The sequence below is a fragment of the Canis aureus genome, chromosome 13 (genome assembly GCF_053574225.1).
Source record: "Canis aureus isolate CA01 chromosome 13, VMU_Caureus_v.1.0, whole genome shotgun sequence".
Classification (NCBI taxonomy): domain Eukaryota; kingdom Metazoa; phylum Chordata; class Mammalia; order Carnivora; family Canidae; genus Canis; species Canis aureus.
The window spans coordinates 55,284,958-55,311,102 of record NC_135623.1 but is presented as its reverse complement, the minus strand read 5'-3'; the positions used below and the strand labels follow the sequence as shown (position 1 = coordinate 55,311,102).

General features: G+C 32.2%; 1 protein-coding gene across 11 annotated transcripts in view; it reads left to right on the top strand.

The window, feature by feature from the left end:
- The window catches only part of LRBA (LPS responsive beige-like anchor protein), a 721,151-nt gene that overhangs the window by 332,257 nt on the left and 362,749 nt on the right, over window positions 1-26,145 (top strand). For all 11 annotated transcript variants that reach the window (XM_077846317.1, XM_077846318.1, XM_077846323.1 and 8 more), the window contains one exon: window positions 24,148-24,314. In XM_077846317.1, coding sequence (XP_077702443.1) covers window positions 24,148-24,314 — 167 coding nt within the window. The remainder of the gene's footprint in view (window positions 1-24,147; window positions 24,315-26,145) is intronic.

The window sequence follows — 26,145 nt, the reverse complement described above, 5'->3', positions numbered from 1 at the left end:
CTGAAGTAGTAACCTCTTATCTGGTCTTTTTTTTATGCCACCAATATTTCCTTCATTTTCTACATTAGAAAATTAGTCATTTTGGAACATTAGAATGTTTATGCTGATCATGCATAAAACCATCCAGTACCTTTCTATTTGCACTGAAGAGTAAACCTATAATCCTTCCTATGATCCACAGACTATAATCTGTCCTCTACCTATCCCTTCCATATCCTATCAGGTACTGTAGTCTTTTTACCTTTCTCTGTAGTCACAAAATCCTTTTATTCATTCTCATTTTTCTTTTTTCTTCTTTTTTTTAAAGATTTTGTCTATTTAGAGAGAGAGAGCATGATCAGGGATGGGGCAGCAGGAGAGGGAGAGAATCTCAAGGCAGACTTCACACTGAGCACAGAGCCTGATGCAGGGCTCCATTTCACATTCCTGAGATCATGACCTGAGCCAAAACCAAGAGTCAGACCCTTAACCGACTGGGCCACCCTGGCTGCCTTATTCATCCTGACTTCTACTCATCTTTCAGATTTACCTTTTAATGTCACTTTTACACAAAAGCCTTTTTTGCTGTCATCCTCTGCCCATACCAACCATCTAATGTGAGTCTGAATTAGGATTTTATTCTAATTTCTCATAGTATATACTAATTATTTGCAATTATATACTTATTTGTGTGATTATTTGTTTCTGTTCTTTGTGCTTCTGGAGGGTACATATCTATCTATCTATCTATTTATCTATCTATCTATCTATCTATCTATCTATCTATCTACACACGTGGTACCTGGCACGTTGCCTGATGCAAAGCAGGTGATCAGTAAATAATTATTCAGTAAATGAATGCTCATTATAACCTACACATTTGGTTTTTCTTTTTTTCTGATGAAAAATGGGAATGCTGATTTCTGTGGAAATGTAAAGGATTAATTTCAGTGAGAAAGGCCAATGCAGAAATATATGTTCTATCTATTACTAGCAGAAGTGATACATTATAATATTTCAAATTACTATGATTGGTGGCTTTTAAATTACAGTTCCTCAGTCCAAAAAGTATTTGTTTTATTTAAAGATTTTATTTATTTATTCATGAGAGGCACGAGAGAGAAGCAGAGACATAGGCAGAGGGAGAAGCAGGCTCTTCCCAGGGAGCCTCATGTGGGACTCAATCCGCAGACCCAGGATCCCACCCTGAGCTAAAGGCAGATGCTCAACCACTGAGCCACCCAGGTGTCCCAAAAATGTTTATTATGCTTGAAATGAAGTAATAGGCAATTTGGAGTATAAAATACAGGTTAGCACACGTCGTATTAAAAAATTTCAAGGAACGTTGTTGGTTATATTCTTTGAGTGTCCCTTTGGTGTTTAAGGGTAACCTAAATTTGACACTGTGTTAATAGTATTATAGCAGGAATGTGGACTTAGAAAACATGTTCAGATTCTAGGCTCCAGGTTTATTAATTGGAAAGTCTTGGGAAAAATTTGTTGAACCTGAGTCTTTTTTTTTCGTATAAAATGATTAATGAAACCTTAGTAAGAAGTGTATTGTGAAGAGTAAGATTTTTTATTTTGAGTTTTTAATATAATTTTATAATGTAAATGTTATTTTATATTTAAAAGTACTTATAGGTTGATATAAACTTATAAAAACTTAATATGTATTATATACATAAATATATACATATATTTGCTTAAGATATTTTCTGTACATATAAATCTATATATATAATATATACAAATATAAACATTATATTTATATGCCTACCTAAATATAGACATTATATTTATATGCTTACCTAAATATCTATTTATATACATTTTGCATGCTTTTTATTTTACATTTTTATATTTATATACATTTTTTATAAACTTGTATTTATATAAAATCTATTTACACAAAACATTTATATACATTGTTTTTATATAAAGATAATTTTATATAATTTTATAATGTTTCATTATGTGGGTTAAAATAGTTATGTTCATCAGCTATTTGAATTTGGATTAGTTTGTGTTTCAAATAATCTTGGTGTTGTGTAGATTTTACTGTATTTTATTTATTTATTTATTTTTAAAGATTTTGTTTATTTATTCATGAGAGAAACAGAGAGAGAGAGAGAGGGGCAGAGACATGGGCAGAGGGAGAAGCAGACTCTATGCAGGAAGCCCAACATGGGACTCGATCCTGGGTCTCCAGGGTCACACCCCGGGCTGAAGGCGGCGCTAAACCACTGAGCCACCCGGGCTGCCCTGTAGATTTTATTTTAAATTAAGAAACTCAGAATTTCTGATACTATACTTTTTTTTTAGTGTTTTTTTTTTCTTTCTGTTATGAAAGACTGGTTTAGAATACAGATAGGAAATACATTTACTTGCGAGAACTAATATTCAAGTTACATTGTTGATCCTGTTTTTGAAAATAAATTTCCTAGTATTGTATTTTCTAAAATATGTTTTACTAAAAGCTATTTAAGGATGAAAGAGTGAAATAGTATTTGTGATATCATAATTAAAGCATCTGATTAATAGTATTCTTTTATTTGAACTCAAACTGTTAGAGATAACTATATAAACAAATTGAAACTAAGATAATTTACCAGTTCTATACATTGATACAATTTCCTTTGTATTTAAGAATGATTAATTAAGTCTTTTTGTTGAAGTCATGGAAACCATTTCAGCTGACTTTATAACATAACTGCAGAGCATATATTTGTCTCATGATTTCTTCCATCAAAGCATGAAGAAGTGAATTATTGAAAAGATAAAAAATAAATTTGTTTGCTTTCTGTCAGAGTTCATAACAACAGCCAACCTTGATAGAAGACCAGAATGATTTAGACAAGTTTGCTTTGGAGATTCATAACATATGCTTGCTGGACAGAATTGAGTTATCTCTGCTCTGGAGAGTAAGTTATTGTAGCAGGAGCTGACAGAGATGAAGATAACTGAGGGAAATTCAATTACCTTTTAGTGTTTTCTTTCTAATAGGATTCTTAATGTGAAAAAGATCCTTAGATGATGCGCTTCTGTTACTTGTGAGATCTGCCTTGATACCTGTTTCCAGAATACCATGAACTTTTCAGTTCCAGGCCTTCAATAAGTATGAAATAGGCAGCTCACTGTTCAAAGAGTAGCTTGGATTGAAACATCTTATTTTCACTTAATGTCATTGGTGATCTTTATAATCATGACTACTCTCTGTGGCTTTCTTTAACAAAGTATATTTTATTTTGTATGAGGTTATTATTTAATATGTTGGGAGCTTTCCTCCTCCTCCCTCTCAACTGACCTTTTTGGAAGTATGTTGTAGTTTCTCAGTGTTGATATATTGATATTTTTCTGTCTAATTATCATAGACCTAGTGTTGGCAACCTAGTTTAAATGCTGTTAGAATTCTCAAGCTTCCATTTTCACTTTGCTGTGTCATTCTGTCAATTTTTTTGCTGGAATGGTGTCTTTACCTTCTCACTCATTGACACTTTCAGTGTCTTGCAACATGCCTTCTCTCCTTGTCATCTCCAGTCCTAGAACAAATAAATTAAAAATGTTCTCTTACATATCTTTAATAATCTAATAATTCTGTCCAGTAGCTGTTTTTTAGTTTTCATACCTCTTGATCTTTGTATTATTTGACATTGATGATCAACCCTTCCATTTTGAAATTCTTTTTTGTTTGTTTGACTTTCTTACGTTGTGCTTGTCTGATCAGCTTTTTATTTCTCATAGTTCTTCTAGGTTCATTTTTCTCTTCATTCCTTATTCCTATTCCAAAAGTATAGGTCTTTTACAAGAATAGCTCTTGGTACTTTTAACTTTGTGCTTTTTTCATATAAATTTATTTTTTATTGGTGTTCAATTTGCCAACATATAGAATAACACCCAGTGCTCATCCTGTCAAGTGCCCACCTCAGTGCCCATCACCCAGTCAACCCCTACGCCCCGCCCAGCTTTGTGCTTTTTTAGCAATCTCATGTAATATTAGTATTATCTAAAACCTCTATTGAGAAGACATTAAATATTTTTAAATTTTATGTTTATAGAGAATTTAAAATGAAAAAATTATGATAAGGCACATAGTGAGAAGTCCTCCTCTAACCTCCTCCTCATCTTTCTAGGAAACCATTGCTAGTTTCTTGCAAATCCTCTGAATTTCTTCCTGCACCTGTATATAAATAGGACTATATGTTCTTATCCCCTTTCCTTATACGAATGCTAACATCTATAATGTTCTATATTTTGGTTTTTAACTTAACATTCTTTTTCACTCCTATCAGCAACATATGTCTGTTTCCTAACAGTGTGTTATCAAATGTTTAGACTTACTGTCATTTTCATAGATTGTCCATTGTGGTTTATAGTTTTAATTTTTATTTCTTCCTGGTTTTTTTTTTTTTTAAGAGAGTAGAAAGCTTTTTTTTTAAATTTTAATTTATTTATGATAGTCACAGAGAGAGAGAGAGAGAGAGAGAGAGGCAGAGACACAGGCAGAGGGAGAAGCAGGCTCCATGCACCGGGAGCCCAACATGGGATTCGATCCCGGGTCTCCAGGATCGCGCCCTGGGCCAAAGGCAGGAGCTAAACTGCTGCGCCACCCAGGGATCCCTCTTCCTGGTCTTTTAACTTATATTTCTGCTTTTTATGAATGAGTTTGTTATTTTTTTAGTCATATGTCTGTCTTTTTCTGAGAACATATCCTTTGCCCAATTTTTTGAATTTTTTTGGTTTTTCTTTTCTTACTGATTTGTAGAATTTCTACATATATTATAGAATCAACTCTCTGTGTTGTACACATTTTTACCAATTTCTTGATTTATATATGATGGATATTTTTGGTGTTGTCCTGCAGAAATTTTTAAAACAATGTTTTTGTTGTTGGATTTGTGAAAATTTTCTTTTATGAATTTTTTGATTCATAGTTGAAAAGGTCCACCAAGCATAGATTAAAAGGGAATTTCTTTATATTCCTTTGAGTATTTCACAGTTTTATTATTTTACATTTAAATATTTAACTTTTTTGTAATATATCTTAGGATAAATCATGATATGAATGTAACTTATGTGACAACAATTTTCCCTATATCATCTGCTACATAGTCTAAATTTTCTTCTCTGATTTGAGATGCCACTGTTACCATATATTAAATGCCTATATATTTTTTTATCTCTTTCTTGATGTTCTATTTTTTCCCTCTTATTCTGTGATTTCATGTTTTAGTGTGAAACTTTTGAAACTATTGAGGATTTTATAGTGTATTTTAATACTGTAGAGCGCACTCTTACTGACTTAAAAAATTTTTGTTTTAGAATTGCTATGACTTGTCTTGTTTATCTGATGTTAGATTAAAAAGAATCATTTAATTCTCTTGGGCATTTCAGGTATGCAGTGATATCTTACCTAGATATTGGTAGTTTTTCCTTCTTATTTCCAAATTTTATGTTTCTAATTGCTTTTTTACATAATTGAATTAGCTTATTCAATTATTATTGATTAATAATAATTATTAATTGCAAGTTTCTGTGTGCTGATATTTTGTGTTTAAGCATTCTTCTCTCTAGGAGTTATTTTTGTTTTTAGATTCTACATATAAGGTAAGGTCTCCAGTGTAATGTTACAAAAATACTAATGGGCATCTTTTTCTGGTTCCTGATTTTAGTAAAGATGTTTCAGTGTTTTCCCCATAATTATGATACAGCCTGAACTGAAGTAGATATAGCATATCATTTTAATGAATTATTAGGTTAATTCTGTTTTGTGGACTTTTTCCCTTTTTAATAAATAATTTTATTCAGTTTTATCATCCTTAAGTGGAGCAATAGAGTTGATAGTATGCTTTAAAATGTATTAAGTATGTCAATATAATGCCAGGATGGTGTACTTATAAGTTTTTTCTTTTTTTTTTTTTTAAGATTTTATTTTTTTGAGAGATAGAAGATAGCAAGAGAGAGGACAAGCAGGGAGGAGAGGAAGAAGCAGACTCCCTGTTAAGCAGGGAGCCTGACATGGGGCTCTATTCCAGGACCCTGGAATCATGACTGGAGCTGAAGGCAGATGTTCCAATGAACTGAGCCACCTAGGCTCCCCATAGGTTTTTTTCTTTAATGTGCTACCAGATTGTTTGCTATGTTTTATTTTTGATTTTTGCATTCTGTTTGTATGCTAAATTGGGTTGTGTTTGTTTTCAACTTTCCAATCAGTGTTAGATATTTAGCAGGTTTTTGGTATCAGTATTATACCTGCCTCATAGAAAGAATTAAAATTTTGTGTGTTTTTGTATGCTCAGTTTCAGTGCTAGTAGAAGTGGAATTATCTACTTTTTAAACATTTTATAGATTTTCTTTTGATGTAATTACTGCACTGAAGATCTCTACTGCCATCTTAACATTTCTAAAAATCTGTTATATGTTTCTAGCTAGGTGTCTTCTTAATATTCATTTTGTCTAAAGCATGCATATATTACTTTCTCTTCTAATCCTTTTATTAGTTTTATTAGCAGTGGTAAAATAGTATAGAAGTTGTAAATGTAGTCTTTATTCTAACTGGTTATAGACCTTGGTAAAAATCTTGAGATTCTGGTACTTTTGAAGATGGAACATTGGGGGAATAAAAAGTTGATATCATGATCTTTCATTTTTTTGGTTTTTAAACTTAGGTCAAATTTTCATTGATGCAGGACATAATATATCACTACATGAGAATTCATCCTTTTTGTGTATAACCAACAATATTTCAATCATCACATTAGTATTCTGCAGCAAGACATTTTCACAATGTAGAATTAGCTTTATATATTAAGTCAATATTGAAATGCTAGTCTATTAGATGACTTTCAGTTAAGTGTTATTATGAAAGAAGTTTTGCCACTATAATTGGTAAAATAAATCAGCTGTATATAATAATTTTCATGGATTGATGCCATTTTAACATTTTGGTAGTCTAAGTCTTATCCGTTCATTAGAGGTTATACTGTTTCACTTTAAGCAGTCATAAATAATATAAGTTCATTGATTTTTGTGCTGCTTTAATTTGTGATTGGGTTATAGTTGTATAAGAGCTATAAGCACTTCTACATATCCATAGTCCAGGTAACCCAAATCTATTTTTATTGATTTGCTTAGATTATTAAGAAGATAAAAACAACAACAAAAAAAGTATCTTTAAAAAGTAGAATTCAGGTATGCCCCAGAAGGTTAGAGGGGGAAACCTTGATTTACAAAAAAAAAAAAAAAAAAAAAAAGGAAAATTGATTTAGATTAACAGTCCTTTCTGTTTTTTAAAGTCAAAAAAATTACACTGGAAATTACATGTATCAATAAAAGGGGAGGGCAAAGAAGAGAAGAAATAATGTAATGAAAACAGTAGTGTAAATTTAAAAAAGAACATTCCCCAGTATCTTTCCCCTTACCATGCCTCCCAAGATAATGGTTTGGCACATAACTTTTTAGACTTCCTCCTATAAATGTACACTTTATATGTATTTTTATGTATATATATTTCACATGTAATATACACTTAACCAAAAATGGATTTATAATTGTAGGGAGTTATTTTGAGTCAGGACTTCTTACATTTTTATTTGGCTGTGGACTCAAAATTTTGAGAATCTGACCATGAGAAATTCAAACAAATATGACCATAAAACTTTATGTGTAATTAGGGAAGTTTACAGATTCTGGCTTGAGAATGTCTCTTATAATGGTCTGTGTGGTTTGCATACATCACTTTTCTTATAGCAGTCATTTAATGAGAGTAGAGGCTGTTTTTCTTTGATATAGGCATCAATGTGTATGTGTATGTTGTACGTGTACGTAAATTTGCATGTCCTGTAACCATTGACTGAATTGCACCTTAAAGTTATGTGATGCTGGTATATAATATTAATTAAGCCCTGCTACAAGTTATTTGACTGTGTTGAGACCTTTATGGTCACAGCTGAGTGATACCAAGTTCCCCCCTAAAAATTAAAAGATACCAAATGCATGACACCACAGTTATATGTGATCATGGGCTGATTAGTCATTAGTCCATTGAGATGTCCCCTTTGAGAGGACTGTAGGATAGGAGTAAAGAAATATATGGTCCTGAAGTAAGAACCAGATGCCAGGTATAGTTTCAAATTAGAGACCCCCACATGTTATGGGCCCGGAGCAAGAAAAAGGACACTTTATGCAAGGATTGATGGTTTCTCCAGGCTTGCTGATTAAGCGCTTACTGAACTAGGTGAAGAGCATGATTCACTTCATGTTGGGAAGGATTAGTGATTAAATGTACGACCTCATGTAATGCCAATAATAATAATAGGTACATGCTTATATGCATTGGGCAAGCCATTAATGCATGGTATACATAGGGATGTTGATATGTTGTTGCATTTTAAAATTCTGGATTATGTTACCTTCTCGGATACATTGTGAGAATTACTTATATCCATTAAAAATGTTTTAAAATTATTTGTGTCTACTAAGGGAAACAAACATTAGCTATTGAGCCCTTTATAATAGGCTCTGTTTCTTATTTTAGTTTCAGTACCTAATATAGGCTTGGAACATGGGGCAACATTCAATAAAGAATTGCTAAATGAATGAAAATATCAACTGCTACATGATAGAATATAAGATTAATGAAGTTTTTCATATTCAACTAGCAAAATCTGGGGATTCAATCTTTTCATGTGAGATCCTAGATTGTTTTAGATTGATAAGATGTTCTGTTCCTATTCTAATAGAAACATAACAAAAAGTACTGATTATGTTATTTTGTATTGCTTATTAGATTTCCACTATTTTTTTCCTCCAGTTTTACTGAGGTGTGATTGTCCAATAAATATTGTATGTGTTTAAGTTGCAGAACAGTGATATTTTGATATATACATACATTGTGAAATGATTACCACAGTCAAATTAACATATACATCACCTCACATAGTTACCATTTTGTGTTTGTGTGGTGAGAAAACTTAAGATTTCAAGTTTGAAATACATTCTTATTAACTATAGTTACCATGCTGTACCTTGGATATCAAGAGCTTACTCATTTCAAACTTAAACTTTGTATTCTTTCATTAATATCTTTCCTTTTCACCCACCCCCTGGCCTTTGGTTACCACCATTCTACTCCCTTACTGTGAGCTCGACTTTGTTTTTAGATTCTACATACAAATGAAATCATGCAGTATTTGTCATTGTGTGTCTGGCTTATTTCAGTTAGGATAATGTCCAGGTTCATCCCAGTTGCTGTAAATGGCAGGATTTACTTATTTTAAATCTGAATAACATTCCATTGTATATATATGTGTGTATGTGTGTGTGTGTGTGTGTGTTTATCTATATCACATTTCATTTATCCATTTGCCTTTGGATACTTAGAATGTTTCTAGTATCTTGCCTATTTTGAATAATGCTGCAATGAAATGAGAGTGCAGATGCATTTTAGAGATAGTACTTAATTTTTTTTTGCATATGAAGAAATGAGATTACTGGATCATAAGGTAGTTCCATTTTTGATTTTTTGAGGAATTTCTGTAATGTCTTCCATGGTGTGAATCAGTTTACATTTCACCAACAGTGCACAAGGGAAGTTCTCTTTTCTCCATATCGATACTTCCCAACACTTTATAGCTTCTATCTTTCTGATGATAGCCATTCTAACAGATATGAAGTGACATCTCATTGTGGTTTTGATTTGCATTTTCCTGTTGATTAGTGATGGTGAGTGAGCATCTTATTATGCACATGTTGGCCTCTTGTATATGTTCTTTGGAAGAATATGTATTTGGTTCTTTGCCCATTTGTAAAAATCAGGTTATTTTTCTGCTACTGAGTTGAGTTCCCTATATAGTTTGGATATTAACCTCTTATTGGGTGTTTGGTTTGCAAATATTTTCTCCCATTCTGTAGGTTGCCCTTTCATTTTGTTGATTGCTTTGTAGAAAGTTTTTAGTTTGATGTAGCCCCACTTGTTTGTTTTTACTTTTGCTGCTTGTGCTGTTGGTGTTAATGTGAAAAAATAGTGCAAGATCAGTGTCAAAGAGCTTCTCCCCTTTGTTTTCTTCAAAGGAGTTTTATGCTTTCAGATCTCACATTTAAATAACTCATTCCCAGTCGTTTTTATGTATGGTATAAGATAAGGGTACAATTTCATTCTTTTGCATGTGGATATTTATTTTTCATTACTAGCATTTAATGATGTATAAAGTCAGAGATTTTAAACCTCCTTAGTAATTATTTGCTGGACTTACATATGGCAGTGTCATATATGTACTACAGTATTTAAGTTTTCCAAGGGTTAAGACTTGCTTTTCGCTTTGATAAGTAAACAACCCTCTAAATATCTTATAATCTATTTTTTCTTTTGCTAAGGAGGTCTTTTGTTTTTAGCTTTTATTTTATGAGACTCTAGGTATTGATTTAGAATATTTAATTACATGTGAACTGTAAATCTGTTACTACAATCTGCAGTATATGATAGAAAACACGGGTTTAGGATTTGTCAGAACTAGGATTGGCGTGGCCACTAATTAACTATGTAGTATTGGAGCAGATATTTAAATTCCTTGTAATACAGGGGTCCTAAAAGGTCACTAAGTATAACCCTACATCTGGGTCTTATAATTTATTTGGTCCAGCCCCGACGATGAGTACTAAGTGGCAGTATTAGTTATTAGAGTATCATTTATGTAATAATCTTGAAATTTTCCTTCATTCACTTAATTAAAAATAAGTTTACAGTTGATCCTTGAACAACATGGGTTTGTACTGTGTGGGTCCACTTAAACCCACCTTTGTTTTTGGGGGCTTAGTTGTTTGAGTTCTTTATATGTTTTAGATATAAACCCTTTACTGGACATATTATTTGGAAATATCTTCTCCTATTGAGTAGGTTTCTTTTTGTTTTATTGATGGTTTCCTTCTCAGTACAATAACTTCTTATTTTGACATAGTCCTATTTTTTTATTTTTGCTTTTGTTGACCTTGTCTGAGGAGACAGTTCCAAAACATACTAAGACTATGTCTAAGAGTTTACTGTGTATCTTTTATCTTTAGGAGTTTTATGGTTTTAGGTCTCTTTAATCTGTCTTGAGTTTTTCTTTATGCATGTAGTTGTCCAGTTCTCCCAACACCATTTATTGCAGTGATTGTCTTTTTTCCATTGTATATTCTTGCCTCCTTCATTGTAGATTAACTGCCCGTATAAACATGGTGGATTTATTTCTGGTCTCTCTATTTCATTGATTTGTGTTTTTGTTGCGTCGTTGCCATAGTATTCTGATTGATATAGCTTTGCAGAATAGTTTGAAATCTGGGATTGTGATATCTCCAGCTTTGTTGCTTTTTTCCTCAACATTTCTCGGGTTATTTAGGGTCTTTTTTTATTTGTATACAAATTGTGTTTGTTCTAGTTCTGTGAAAAATGCTATTAATATTTTGATAAGGATTCATTACATCTGTAAATTGCTTTGGGTAGTATGGATGTTTTAACAATATTAATACTTCCAGTCCATGAGCATGGTATATCTTTCCATTTATTTGTGTCATTTTTCATTCACTTTTGTAGAAGATTTTTGAAACTAAGCCTTAAATATATGCTTTTTTCTATTTGCTCTTTTATACTGACTTGATATTTTTGTTACCATGTGCATGCAAAATTGACAGAATACAAAATAAGTGAGCTAATAATTGGTTGGATTATAATCTTTTTTTTACACATTTGTCTAGTTTTTTATTTTATATTCTGTTACTGAATTGAATCACCCATTTTCTCTTTCATTTAGTGGTTGGAATGCAGTACAAATGAAATCCTGTGATAGTGGTTTTTTCCTGCCATTTATTTAGTTATCTATCTACCTATTTATCTACCTATTAGAGAGAGAGAGTGAGCATGAGCAGGGGTAGAGGAGCATAGGGACAGGGAGAGAAAATTTTAAGCAGGCTCCATGCCCAGCACAGTGCCTGAGATCATGTCCTGAGCCAGGCTATCCAGGTGCCCCTATTTTTTCTAATTTTTAAAGTAAACTTGTTAATTTTGAGACAATGCAAACTATGTTTTAATTCAAACTCCTTTCCTATTTGTCATCTTTCTTCTTCTTTTAGCTTTATCCTCCTCCCCCCCTTAAACTTTTTACTTATTTGACCTTCTCTTCTTTAAAAGTGAGTGTAAATAACTTTTTTGAATCTAAGAATGATACTATTCTATTTTCCATAATGATTCTGCATTAGTAGTGATTAATGTACCCTAGTGTCTTGCCATATTTCTTTCTTGATGTAAACTTTACATGATTGGTTTTGTCATTTTGTGAAGAGATGGGTGATTAATATATCTTGAGGTGTCATAGCCTAATACCAAAGCATTAGAATGGCATTTCGCATCTCAGATATGGTCTTTACATGCATTATGGTTTTGGACATCTTTCTAAAGCTTTTTAAATATATATTTCTTCAATAAATCAGGTACAAGGAAATGGTAATCTTGACAATATATTTCAATTATAACTTTTATATTATTTTCTTTACCTCAGATAAAAATTTTGATAATCATGAACAGGATAAAAAATACTAGCATAATTAACAAAAAGAGTATTATAGTCCTTTTAAATGTCCAAGTCACTATTTTGTAGCATGTAGCCAATGAGACCATGTGATCATTATGGTATAGTTAATATAGCTCTGACTTTCCAGTACCTAGTACTTTAATCTTGGCTCTGTCATTTACTAGCTATGTGAGCTAAGGCATCATTGTCTCATCCTAAAATGAGGATAGTAATGGTGCCTACTTAGAGTAATTTTGTGAGGAGTAGATGGGATTTGATAAATGTAAAGTGCCTGTTGCTTTAAGTACATATTAAGTATTGAATAACACAGCTAGCGTTGTCAGTATCAAAAGGAGAGCATTTTTCTGAGTAATCTCTGGCAATATCCAAGGAATGTTTACCTGTTGCACAGTTCATCTGGAACTGTTACCTCTGCCATAGGGCCTTGATCCAGGTACTGCTGTGTTAGAGTCCTGAAGGTTACTTCTAATTATCATACAAATGGCTGTTCTAGGAATTAGCTGCTGTTTCTTTATCCTTTTGTGCAATGTACAGACATATACTTTTCTTTTTCTCATTTATAGGCTTAGCATTGATGGGATATCACAGTGCAGAAAAGGAAAATAATACTCAATAATAGATACTGTATCTCTTAGAACTCACAGGCCATGCTCCTGCATAGGATGAATATATTTTTTATGGATGTATCAAGTCTCTGTTTAAACTTTCAATTTCTAATTTGTCTTGGATGTCTTAACTGTTGACCAAATCATGTGTTAGTGTAAAAATTACCTCTTCTTAGTGAATTTTAAAGTAATGATAGAGAAGAAGGTAAGCTAACCTAAAAGTCTTCATAGTGTATTCCATACATTTATCACATAAAAATTGTTCACATAAAATTAAAATTTTGTCTTCTGTTATTTCTGGCTTATTAGTGTGCAAAGTAAAGCTAAGAATATAAGATCATTTTTTTTTTTTTTTTTATCACGGAAAGGAAGACTGAACACTTGAGTTGATGGGAATAGTTTCCTTCTATTTATCTATTATACTAGTGTTACCTAGATGTGGTGTGGTGAGCAAACTGCTAACTAAACTAGTCCATTAGTCTACAAAGAGATAAGTACAGAAATAGCATAACCGGTATTTAGAAACTTAATAGCTTGAATGTCTGGCTATTTAAAGTGCCATTTAAAAAAAAAGTAAAAATAAAAACAAGTTCTTTATTATAGTTTGAGAACAGTACCTAAAACTATCTTATCTTGAGAACAGTACCTAAAAACCAGTTCATTCATTGTGTTATTTTGAATTAGTCTATGTTAGCAGTATATTTGAATAAGAACTTACAGCAATCTAACAGTATTCAGCTAAAGTGATATAGTTAACTCTATGTTAAATGATTTGTATAAACCTTTGAAGAAGAATTTTCTTTTGAAGGAAATAGATAAAAATATATATGTACCAAGGTCTTTTAGGTTCCTAGTTCTGATTATAATATGGAAGTGGAGGGTCTGCCCCCAGCCCCCAACGCCAAGCAATTCTCAGATATGAGGATGTCCAAGAACCCAACTCAGATCTGACATGATACTGTATACCAAGAAGTAGCACCAGGTTCCACAGGATGAGTTCGGTTATAGGAGACTGCTTCCCACTCTTCACTTCAGATGCCAAGCTCCAATCTATTACCTGTGCTTCTGCCTAACTAGCTACATATTGGTGGTTCCCAACACCTCCTTTTTAGGTTTAATTAATTTGCTAGAGTGGTTCATAGAACTCAGGGAAACACTTAATGTTTACCAGTTTATTAAAGGATATGATAAAGGATATGAATTCAATAGCCAGATGAAAAGATATACATAGGGTGAGGTCCTAAACAAAGGAACTTCACTCCCTTTGGAAGTTGGGGCTTGGCTTGGTGACATGTGGAAGCCATCTGCCTCCCCAAGCCTAGAAACTCTCCAAAAGAGACCAAAAAGCTATACATTTTATAATCATGTTTGACTAAATTATTGGTAATTGGCTGATTCAGCCTTCATCCCCTTTCCACTTCCAAGAAGTCAGGAGAGGGGTGTGAACTTAAAATTGCCCACCTTTTAATCACATGGTTGGTCTTCCTGGCAATCAGTCCCCACCCTTCAGCTGGAGGGTCCAGGAGTGACCTAATTAACATAACAAAACACACCTTAATAACTCTCAACATTTAAGAAATTCCAGGGACTTGGGGAGCTGTAAGCCTGGAACTATGGATGAAGACCAAATATGTATTGTGGTCATCTGAATGACCATATGTACGTGTCTTATAAATTATAATATTGCATAAAGAAAATATAAGCAAAGCATATATTAGGAGATTTAAAAAGAGAAAGCTGTGTTAATTACATGTCTTATTCTGTTACTCTTTTTAAAAAGGTTATTTATTGGGGTACCTGAGTGGGTCAATTGATTGTTAGAGTCTTGGTTTCAGCTCAGGTCATGATCTCGGGGTCCTAAGATTGAGCCCCACAGGGTTCCACACTAGATGAGGAGTCTGCTTAAGATTCTCTCTCCCTCTCCTCTGCCCCTCCCCACTGCTTGCCTGTTCTTTCTCTCTCTCTCTCTCAAATAAATAAATCTTAAAAAAAAAAAATAAAAAGGTATTTATTTGGGTTTGTTCTCTTGTCTTCCTTGCCTATTTTGCTGTATTTTGTTTTTCTTTATCTGCAGCCCTTCCTTCTTGGTGAACAGTTACTTAGCCTTTAATTTCTCTGGAAAACTCTCTCAGATTCTGAATAGTACTTACTTTCTTGCTCCTCCCAAATACATGATACATACCTCACAGCAGTTTTCTCATATTGTAATTATTTTCAGTCACTTGTTTCTCAACTACAATGAGATGGTGAAAGAAAAAAAGGAAAGGGACTGTTGTGAAATTTGTTCACATGACTAAGCCTATAATAAATGTTAGGTGTTACTCTATGCCTGGCAAGTTCTGATTGTTTCATGTCTATTCTTATTTGATCCTTTTACAAAATGTACTATGTTATGTCCTTTTTTATATGAGGAGACTGAGGCACAGGAGTTTAAATAACTTGCCTAAGCATGAATGTGTCAGAGCCAAGTATTAAATTTCAAGTCATCTGGCTCTAGAATCTGTGTTCTAAACCACAGTGTTAATTATGTTTTTTTATAAGAATGAATCTTTTTTTTTTTGTCTTTTTGGTTCTTCATGCTTGTTCTTAACTTGAAATTAAATTTAATTGTATTAGCCTAATACATCAAGAGACTAGTTTTGTATGCTTAAAAAATTCTGATTAGGTAGCTATGTTGAGTTAAAAGATGATAGAATTTGCTTAAGATTATCTAGCTCTTCTATAGATTAGCAAAAATACATTGAAAATTCTTGATTTTTCTCAGTATGTATATTTGTCTATAATTATATAATCTTTTGTGATGATATATTTCTGTCTCATATTATGATTTTTGAAAACATAATTATTTGGGTTTAACCCTATCTGTTTAAATTCCATGTTAATTTTATTGATCATAGGTAATGACCACATTTTACTTTATTTACTTACTGGTATATGATATATGCAGGCATTGTATGAAATCAGTTTCTCTGTTGGGAGGTATTTTGCAATTCACCTCATAATTGTGTGACTTTTTTTTATTGTGAATAACTCTACTGTGTTGTAGTGAAATAATTGAATAAAAACAGTACTATGTGTGGGTTTGACACACAAGTGGAAAATAGCCCTCTTAGTGTTGACTTGCTTTTACAAATACCATATAAAAGCTTTTTAAAACAAGTTTTTTTATTATCAGAAGGCTAAAGATAAAAAATTAAAACCTGTATTAATCTCCAAATTATTTTAAAATATTGTTTGAAGACTGCAGTTTGTAGAGATAAGAACCCAATACATTTTATCCAGTCCATTAAAACAATAAGAAATGGTAGAGATACTTTGATAAGTGTTCTGCCTGTTTTAACCTTGAATGCTGTTATCGGGGGGGGGGATGATGCTATATCTGTTTCATTGGCTTAGGCTTTTTCATGCTGAGAGAAATCAATACTTTGAGGTGTTGGATGACAGAGGAATCACTTCAGAATTAAAGGTGGCTGTCACACATTGTCATTGGTTGACTTTCGTTTGCTGTTGAGGTTTTTAAGCTTTCATTTTTCCAATTCTTTTTCAGGAGTCTTTGTAAGATTCATGTGGATAACTTTTTCTTTTTTTAGACTTTAAATCTGAGTTAAGGGATCAAGTACAAAGACCTCCAAAAGTCAAATATTTAAAAGCTTCTTTACTTGTCCCATAGATGATTTTCCTTTTACGTGGTTTCCAATGAGATAAGTAATTTATAGTGTAACAGATTTTTGAGACAAATTGGGAATTAAGGTAGTATACTTAGGTGTTTACCAGAAAGTATGTTTAAGTTAATTAAAAATATAATACTCTATGTGTAGCCATGAGAAAGAAGATAGGACTGGCCCTCCTGACATGGAATGATAAATAGTTTGATTCCATTTAAATGGGAATTATTTCTTATTATTAATAGTGATTACTCCTGTAGAAAACAACTAGCCAGCCATGGAGGAGGTGGAAAGGAAAACTTTCTTGTTCTTTCATATGTTGTTATTTTTTTATTTTTAAAGACAAGTATGTTTCTTCAAAAAAAAGTTTAAGATATAAAACTTGTAAAACCAATACACCTGAATTTCTTAATTAATATTAAAGTCTTATACAGTATTTTTAAGATTTTAGCTTTGAACTTTAAAACTGGGATTTATTTTTATTTCACAATAATATGCAGACAAAGGAAATTGCTTTATAAAGTTTCTCATAAAATGTACTGAAACTTAACTCTAGAAACAGTGTGCATTTAACATTATTATTTTACTTTTTCTTGATACCAAAAGTGTTTTTGAGAAGCCCATATGTATGTCTATCCAGTCATAACCCCTTTTTGCCCTATTAAGCTAAATATTGTTCTGATTTTATGGAATGACTAATTTGCTTTTGTTTTTCCATTCAATAGTTAAGTATGTTTCTTTTAGTATTAAAATTTCTTTAGCAATTTTTGAGCTTCATATAAATGGAATCATGAAGTATGTGTTTTGATCTGGCATTTTCAACATTTTTGTGAAATTTGTTCAGTTTCTTATATTTTTCTATTTCATTTTGTATGGCACACTATTACATGAGTAGATGATAGTTTTCCATAATCTCTCTACTGTTGATAGGTAGTTTGTTTCCAGTTTTTAACTATTATGAATAATGTGGTTTTGACAGTTTTACAAGTCTTGTGGTGTACATGCTTATGCACTTCTGTAGGGAAGTGACTGTATTTATCTCCTCAACTTTAATAGATACTGGCATAGTGTCTTCAGAGGTGTGTATCACTCTCAATATCAGTGCATAGTTGTTTCCATACTCCATTTTCATCAAAAACTGATCAGTGCTTTTTATTTTACTATTCTAATGGTTGTGTAGTGATAACTTCATTGTGTTTTTATTTGGGCTTTATTTACAAATGAAGCTGTATATCTTTTCCTCTGCTTGTTACATTTTTTTTTTTAAGTTTTTTGTGGTACTTGTTTATCTCTTACCTAGTTTCTTATTGCTTGTCTGTTTTTTTCTTTATTGATTTGTGAAGATATTTACCTGTTTGGTATTTGAGCAGATTTTTTTTGATATGAATTTTTGAACTACTTTATTACCTATTTTTAAAAACTTCTGAAATAAACTTTATTAAAGGATAGTTTGTATAAAATAAAACACATCCCTTTTAGATATATAGTTTAATGAATTTTGACAGGTGTATACATTTGTGTAACTGTCATAGTCAAGTTACAGAAAATTTTTGTATCTCAGGGAGTTCTCAGGTGATTCACTGTTGTCAGTTCCTCTTTATGTGTATATGTATATGTGTATATATATATACACACACACATACACACACACACACTCAACCTCTGCCAACTGCTCATCTGTTTTTTGTTATTGTAGATGGTCTTGCATACTATACAAGTTCATATAAGTGGAATTATATGGTAGGTGCTCTAATGTCTGGATTCTTTTCATTACTGTACAGTCTTTGGTATTCATCCATCTTGTGTATATCACTCATTTGTTTCCTTTTTATTACTCAGTAGTATTTATCCATTCATCTATAGGTAGATATTGGATCATTTCTAGGGTTTGGCTCTTATGATTAAAAGCACTATGGGCAATATACTTTTGTGAGAATATATTCTTTTTCTGCTATGTTTTCTTCTGGAAGTGTTACAGTTTTTATATTTAGATCTTTGGTTCATTTTTTTAAAGATTTTATTCATTTATTCATAGAGACAGAGAGAGAGAGAGAGAGAGAGATACAGAGACACAACACAGGCAGAGGGAGAAGCAGGCTCCATGCAGGGAGCCTGATGTGGGACTCCATCCTGGGTCTCCAGGATCACACCCCGGGCTGCAAGCGGCGCTAAACCACTAAGACCAGGGTTGCCCTCATTTTGAATTGAACATTTTGTTTATGGTAAAAGGGAAGACAAGTTTGTTTATTTCTTTCTTTTCTTCCCTCCCCCCGCCCCCCGTGAGTGGCCAGATGTTTTAGCACAAGTTGTTGAAAAGATATTTTTTGTTCATTTAACCACCTAAACTCTTCTCAATTTAGAATTTTATAACATTATTCATAGTTAAATTCTATAGTTTTTATAATTTTCTTACATAAAAATGTTGTTACTATTTTCTTTTTAGTTATATATATATACTTTAGAATCAGCTTGTCAGTATCTGTAAGAAAGGCTAAATTTTTACTTTTTTAATTTTTAATATATTTTTAAGTAGGCTCCACATTCACCGTGGGTTGAACTCACAACTCTGAGATCAAGACCTCAGCTGAGATCAAGAGTCAGATGTTTAACTGGCTGAGCCACACAGGCACCTCAAGACTGCTAAGTTTTTAATTAAGATTGCATTGAATCTATAAAGTCAATTGAAGGGAGTAGGTATTTTGACAACATGGAGTTTTGAAATCTGTAACCATTGTTTCTCCACTTATTTAGTTTTCTTTAATTTCTGTTAGCAGTGTTTTATAGTTTTCTCTGTATAACTTTGTATATTTTAAAATACATATTTTAATGCTACTGTAAATACTATTATTTTCATTTTCCAGTTGGTTGTTGTCCATCTGTAGGCATGCAATTAACTTCTAATATATTGACCTTGTATCCAAGAAACTTGTCAACTTATTTACAAGTTTTAGTAGTTTTTCCAGAACTTTTAGGAGTATTACATACATGAACATATCTACAAATAAATACTGTGTTATACCTTCTTTTCTAAACTGTCTTTTTATTTCTTCTTTTTACCTCTTTTTTGAACTGGTTAGGATCCTTTCTATAATAATGAATGAAGTCATGAGAGAGAGGACGTACTTGTTTTTATCCCTAATTTTAATTGAATGATTTTCATAGACTTTTTAGGGTTTAAAAAAATCTCTTTCTCTTACTAGTTTCTTGAGTGTCTTTTTGTGTTTTTTTTTTTTAAATCACGAAATGCTTCTGAGTGTTGTAAGATGCTTAAAAAAAAACTATTGAGGTTATACTTTTTTCCTTTTTTTGTTATAAAATGGCTTATACTGATATTCAGATATTAAATCAACCCTGCATTCCATGGATAAACTCTTCTTTATCATGATATATACTTCATTTTGTGTATAGCTGAATGCTAATGTTCTGTTAGGGATTTTGTGTTTACACAACTTGTATTAGTTTTTAGTTTTCTATTCCTTTAATATAAATTGCATTATATTCCTTAGCTTCTACCATGTGTAAAGAGTTTAAGGTTTGTATTATTTTTTCCTTAGATATTTAATGTTTTATGATAAAACATGTGAAGCTATACATTTTCATTTAAATTCTGTCTCATCCAATAGCCACAAATTTTTCTAATTTTTCTTGTGATTTTATCTTTGATCCAGAAGTTATTTGGAGTTGATACATTTAGTTTTCAATTATTTTGGAATTTTTTAGATTTTTTTTTCACCTGCATATTTTGCTAAAGAATCGAGGATCTCTATATTTCTACCTTTATGAATAGCTTTCTCTTCTATCATAATTTTTCCTTCCAATTTTTTTTTTAAGATTTTATTTATTTATTCATGAGAGACAGAGAGAGAGGGGCAGAGACATAGGCAGAGGGAGAAGCAGGCTCCCTGCAGGGAGCCCAAAATGGGACTCGATCCCGGGTCTCCAGGATCATGCCCTGAGCTGAAGGTGGTGCTAAACCACTGAGCCACCCAGGCTGCCCTTCCTTCCAATTTCTATCTTACCTTCTCAATAGACATCTTTAAATTTGTTTCAAATATGAAAGCTACAGGAGAAATATTTCCTAAGTCTTGAAAATGTGTCAAGGATAGAGATCTGGGGAATAGCCGAAAATCTGTGTGTGTTTGGCATATAGGATGCATAAGCAGGCATATTAAAAGATAATATGCCACATTGCTGAATTATAGAAGGCCACAAGGTCATAGCTAGTAAAATTTAGTCCTGTTTATTCATTATTAAGATAATCACAGGCTTTTTAAAGTGTAGGGTATATAAATATATCTGTGCAATACCTAAGTAAATTCTTCTTGAAATAATTCTGGGACTGTTTGTGAGAGGGCAATTATAAGATTATTTCAATAACTGAATTGTGAACTAATAAAGATCTATTTTAGGGCAGCAGTAAGAGTGTTAGGAGGTAAGAGGTAAACGGGTTTTGCTGAAATGGATGTTGAGATACGAAGGGAAAATTGAGAAGTCACAGATGACAATATAGTAGCATGTTTGGGATTAAGATGATGACTACAGTTTTGTACATTTTGAATTTTAGGTACTTATTTGAATAATTGGAGAATATCCTACAGATAGAAATGTGGGCTCAGAGTTCAGGATTAACAGCTGGGGCGGAGATGACAAATTTGGAAGGTAGATCTAAACTGACAAAAAGGAGATGATATGGGAGTGAATGATATTGCAAAGGGACATTTAGCAAAGCCTTAAGGAAATGCTAGCATTTCATAATGAAAAATAATAAAGGAAGAAGTTTGACCATCAAGAAGGGATAATTGATGGGAGTGTACTAGGAGAATATACTTCATTTTAAGTTCATGCCTCTCTGAGCTTTCATGCAAAGGACAAATAGTAAAGTTAGGTAGAGACATAATATCTGGAAGGAAAGACCAAATATGATATTGTTTTTATGTATGCATTTACATTTAAAGAGCTAGAATAGGGGATCCCTGGGTGGCTCAGCGGTTTAGCGCCTGCCTTCAGCCAAGGGCACGATCCTGGAGTCCCGGGATCGAGTTCCCCGTCGGGCTCCCGGTGTGGAGCATGCTTCTCCCTCTGCCTGTGTCTCTGCCTCTCTCTCTCTCTCTCTCTCTCTCTCTCTGTCTATCATGAATTAAAAAAAAAAAAAAAAAAAAGAGCGGGAATAGTCACTTGAGTTATAAGTGGCTACTCTTTATCTTTTCCCTCCAAGTAAGTGAATTTCTTTTTAAGAAGTAGGTTTGTCTCATATTTATTAATTCTATGGTAATAAGTCTTAAATTTCTTTAGCAATAATCAAATATATTTGAATTGTTAGTTCCCAAGATGCCTACTTCTTTTCTTTTTAGATGCAGATATTTTTGTTCAGATTGAAATGTTTTTGTGGTCATTGTGTGATGTATTACCTAGTTTATGTGTTGCTTAAAATAGGAAAGTTGACGTAAAGTAAAACTGAATGAAAGTACTAGACCTGGCCTTTGATTTTATTGATAGGTAAGTAGGATTTCTTGGGGTACTTCCACTCAACTTCCAAACACAAGCACATAGACATATTACAAATATATACTCCACCAATAAGTAAACATGCATTTGATCTTGAAGCAAATATTCCTCATCTGTTGTTCACTTTGGGTGATATGTCATACATAGAATATATTATTGGTTTTTAAGAAGAACATGATCAAATTACATTTTAAGGAAATTTTTAAAAAATAGATACAAGTTCATTATCTCTTTACAAAACATTCTTGTTTGGTTTCCTTTTATCATGTTTTAAGGTCAGAATGTGACTCTAATGTTCCACAATGAGACAGAGATTGATAATCGGGGAAGAATAGCCCTTTAATGTGATTTATACCTATAGATTTTATGTCAGATATGAAAAGTTACTGTTTAAATTGTAAAGGAGGATCCATTAAAGAACACTTTAAGCTATTTTACTATTTAGCTTACTTTGGATGCTTCTGTTTAGAATTATGCCTTTTTAAGCAAAGTTTAATGACCTACCAAATATTTACAAAGTAAATTTGATAAAGTTAAATTTTTGTAATATTAATAAAAGAAAAAACAGGCTATTCAATATGTTTTTGCTATTTTTAGTACTGTTTAATATGAATATATTTGGTGTTGGGGGAGTATAGAAGCCAGTAATTTCTAATTTCATCAATAATTTTAATTTACTCTTATCAGATGAGGTTAGGACAGATTATGAATACAGTAGAGAATGTTGGAAGGTATAAAAATTCTTCAGATATCTACCGTTTTGTCCTTTTGGTTTTAGTGTATGGTTGAGTTAGATATGAAGTAGCCTATAGAGTGCTTCCTGGTTCTTGAGTAAATCTCTGAAACAAACATATAGCAATTAATGTTTTAGTTACAATGGAATAATTCCCTAGTTATCTTCATTTAAATTGCTGGTCGTTCAAGTATTTCTTAATTGTATTTTCTTTTATTTGCTCAAATCATATTTTTGACAAACTGATCTTCCCGTGGTTTGCTTGACTCACTCTTTTTTTTAATATATACAATATGATATTTTCCTTTAATTTCTTATAAATTATTTTAGTTCCTAACATGATTTATTTTCTCCACATCCATGGTTAAATAAAAGAAATAGCTTGACTTTACCAGTGTACAAAAACTATGAGGTTACCCCAAATCTTCTTATCGTCCAATTCTTAGAGCTAGTATAATACCCTCATTTTGCATGTGAAGACAGTTATACCTGAAGAAATAAGTTAGTTGTCCAGGACTGAATGGAGATATTATAAGGATGATACCTTAGTCTGGTTTTTGTTTTGCTTTTCAATCTCTTGTTTACATTTATATATATAAAATATGTATTGATATATCTTCTCAAAACCAATTTTCTCTCTTCCTTCATAGCATTTTGGATATTCCTCTAATTGCTTTCTGTACGCCTTTTTATTAAAAATAATCTTGAGCTTTAGTGATTTAATGACAATACTGTATTTTTATTATTGTTTGTTTCCTACCAATCTGAAAGGAATGGGGATTCTCCTAAGCAAGGGCTATACACAGAGAGCTTTCAACACTCCTACTCCTAAAATTATGAACTTCCACTGTACACCCTAGGGAGAAGGAAGGAAAATCCAACAAAAATTTTGACCTTCCTTCTTAATGCATCAGTTAGATTGAGTGCCTTTCCATGAGCTATGAGCCAGTTTATCAGTGCGGGTGTGATTATTACCCTTATTGGAATTTTAAATTTTTGGTTGGTTCAATTCACATTAGAGATTATTTCATGGTGTGTTTTAAGTTTTTTCCCCATATTTTTCAATATTAATGGATGTTTCTTTTTTCCTATCCAAGTCACTGTGTGCCCAGTATTCAGCAGACAAACGAGAGGATGAGAAGATGTGTGATCATTTGATAAGAGCAGCTAAATATCGAGATCATGTGACAGCAACTCAACTAATCCAGAAAATCATCAACATTCTCACAGACAAACATGGAGCATGGGGAAATTCTGCAGTGAGGTAACGTTTAGGATTTTCTGATTTTCTACAGAAGGCCTGGTTTAAATAAATAGCTTTGGATATGATCAAGGCCAGATGAAGAACAGAGTAATTTAATTTTGTATTTTATCATCTATTATGAATGAGGGGTAGAAAAAAGGGGTAGAGGAAATCAGTATGGGTACAATTAGGGGATTTTATAGACAATTTTAGTTCCCTCAACTGCTTCTAATGGAATATTTGTTCATATACTCTTTATGAATTAACTTTTAAGGGAAATAATTAATGTAAGCTATTTTATTAGCTACACTTAAATCTGAATTTGCACAAATACAGTATTTTAAAAAACCATTTCCTATTTTTTTTTTACCATTTCCTGTTTTACACTTCTGAGTTTTCAACACATAAATTTGAAAACATTAGTATGTGTTCTTTAGAACTGCCTTGCAAATTGCAAGACTGATAATAAAAATAGTTAAATGCCTTCTTTAATATTTTATTCACTATATAAAATATATATGGATTATATATTTTGATTCTCAAAGTGAGCATGCTATTTTTTGTTTTAATTTCTAGAAACAGAATAATTAAATTACCTTCTAGAGGAACTTAAATTACAATATCTAGTATTCTTGGAATATCTGATGCTACAAATTTTAGAAACATTTTTGGGAACACCTGGGTGGTTCAGTCAGTTGAGCATCTGACTCTCTATTTCAGCTCAGGTCATGATCTCAGGGTCATGAGATCAGGCCCTGCTCAGTGGTATATATACTTGAGATTCCCTCTCCCTCTGCCCCTCCCTACCTGACACACACAGTCCTTCTCTAAAATAATAGATCCTTAAAAACAGTTTGACTGTTTTCAGTAATGTTAATGAGAATTTCTATATTTCCTCATTAGAAAGATATATTTTTAATTCCTCATTTCTACTTAGCTTTTTCTAGAAGACAACAAACAATGAAAATAGTGAATTTTTGTTTTGAGTGCAACTATCCACTAAATTAGGGTAGATATATCTTATGCTTATGAAGAATACTTAAAATGAATTACATTTCTGGACATACCATTTTTGGTGTTAAGAAGGAGGAATGCAGGTCAGAACTTGAGGTCAAAAGAGCTGAATAAAGGCAGGAATAGCTTTTGCTTAATTCTATTCCAGTTGATCTCAGCTGCAAGAGTGTCATGGGAATGATATGAATTACTGGATCAGAGCTTTGTGTACCTTATCTTACAACATGAATAAGTCTATGGATGTGCATTTGGGGCAGGAGTAGGGGTTGGGGGTTAAGGGTGCTCTTGAGGGTTTTTCAGATTCAGGATACTTTAATGTTACAGATATTATGTAGTCATTTTATAATCAGGCATTGAATAAATTAGGATGACTTTGGCATACGTTGCCTGTCATATATTGGGAACTCTAATGTGTTTTGAATCTTTCTAAAGTTTTTTTTCTTAAATGGAGTTTTATGATTTTAAAATTGAAAACCTTAGATAATGTATGCCCAATGTTGTATTTATGCCAAGTCTATCATTTTATAGGATCAAAATTTTTTCTAATGATATATTTTCTCTTATATAGCATAGTATACCTGTGCTATCAACATGGAAGCATTGCTTTTATGATGTGATTTTGGTGTAGTAAAGTATCTTGGAGAACTAAATGGATAATGAAATGTATTTATGTAGAAATGATTACTTTCTGTAATAGAGTTGTTCAAAGGCATCAACTCTTATTATACAGCCAAAAACAGTTGAAGTAAATTCAGAAATTTTAATATTTCAAAAAACCTATATAAAAATACATTTTTTACTTTTATCCCTACCAACTGGAAGCAGCTGTCAAACTGTT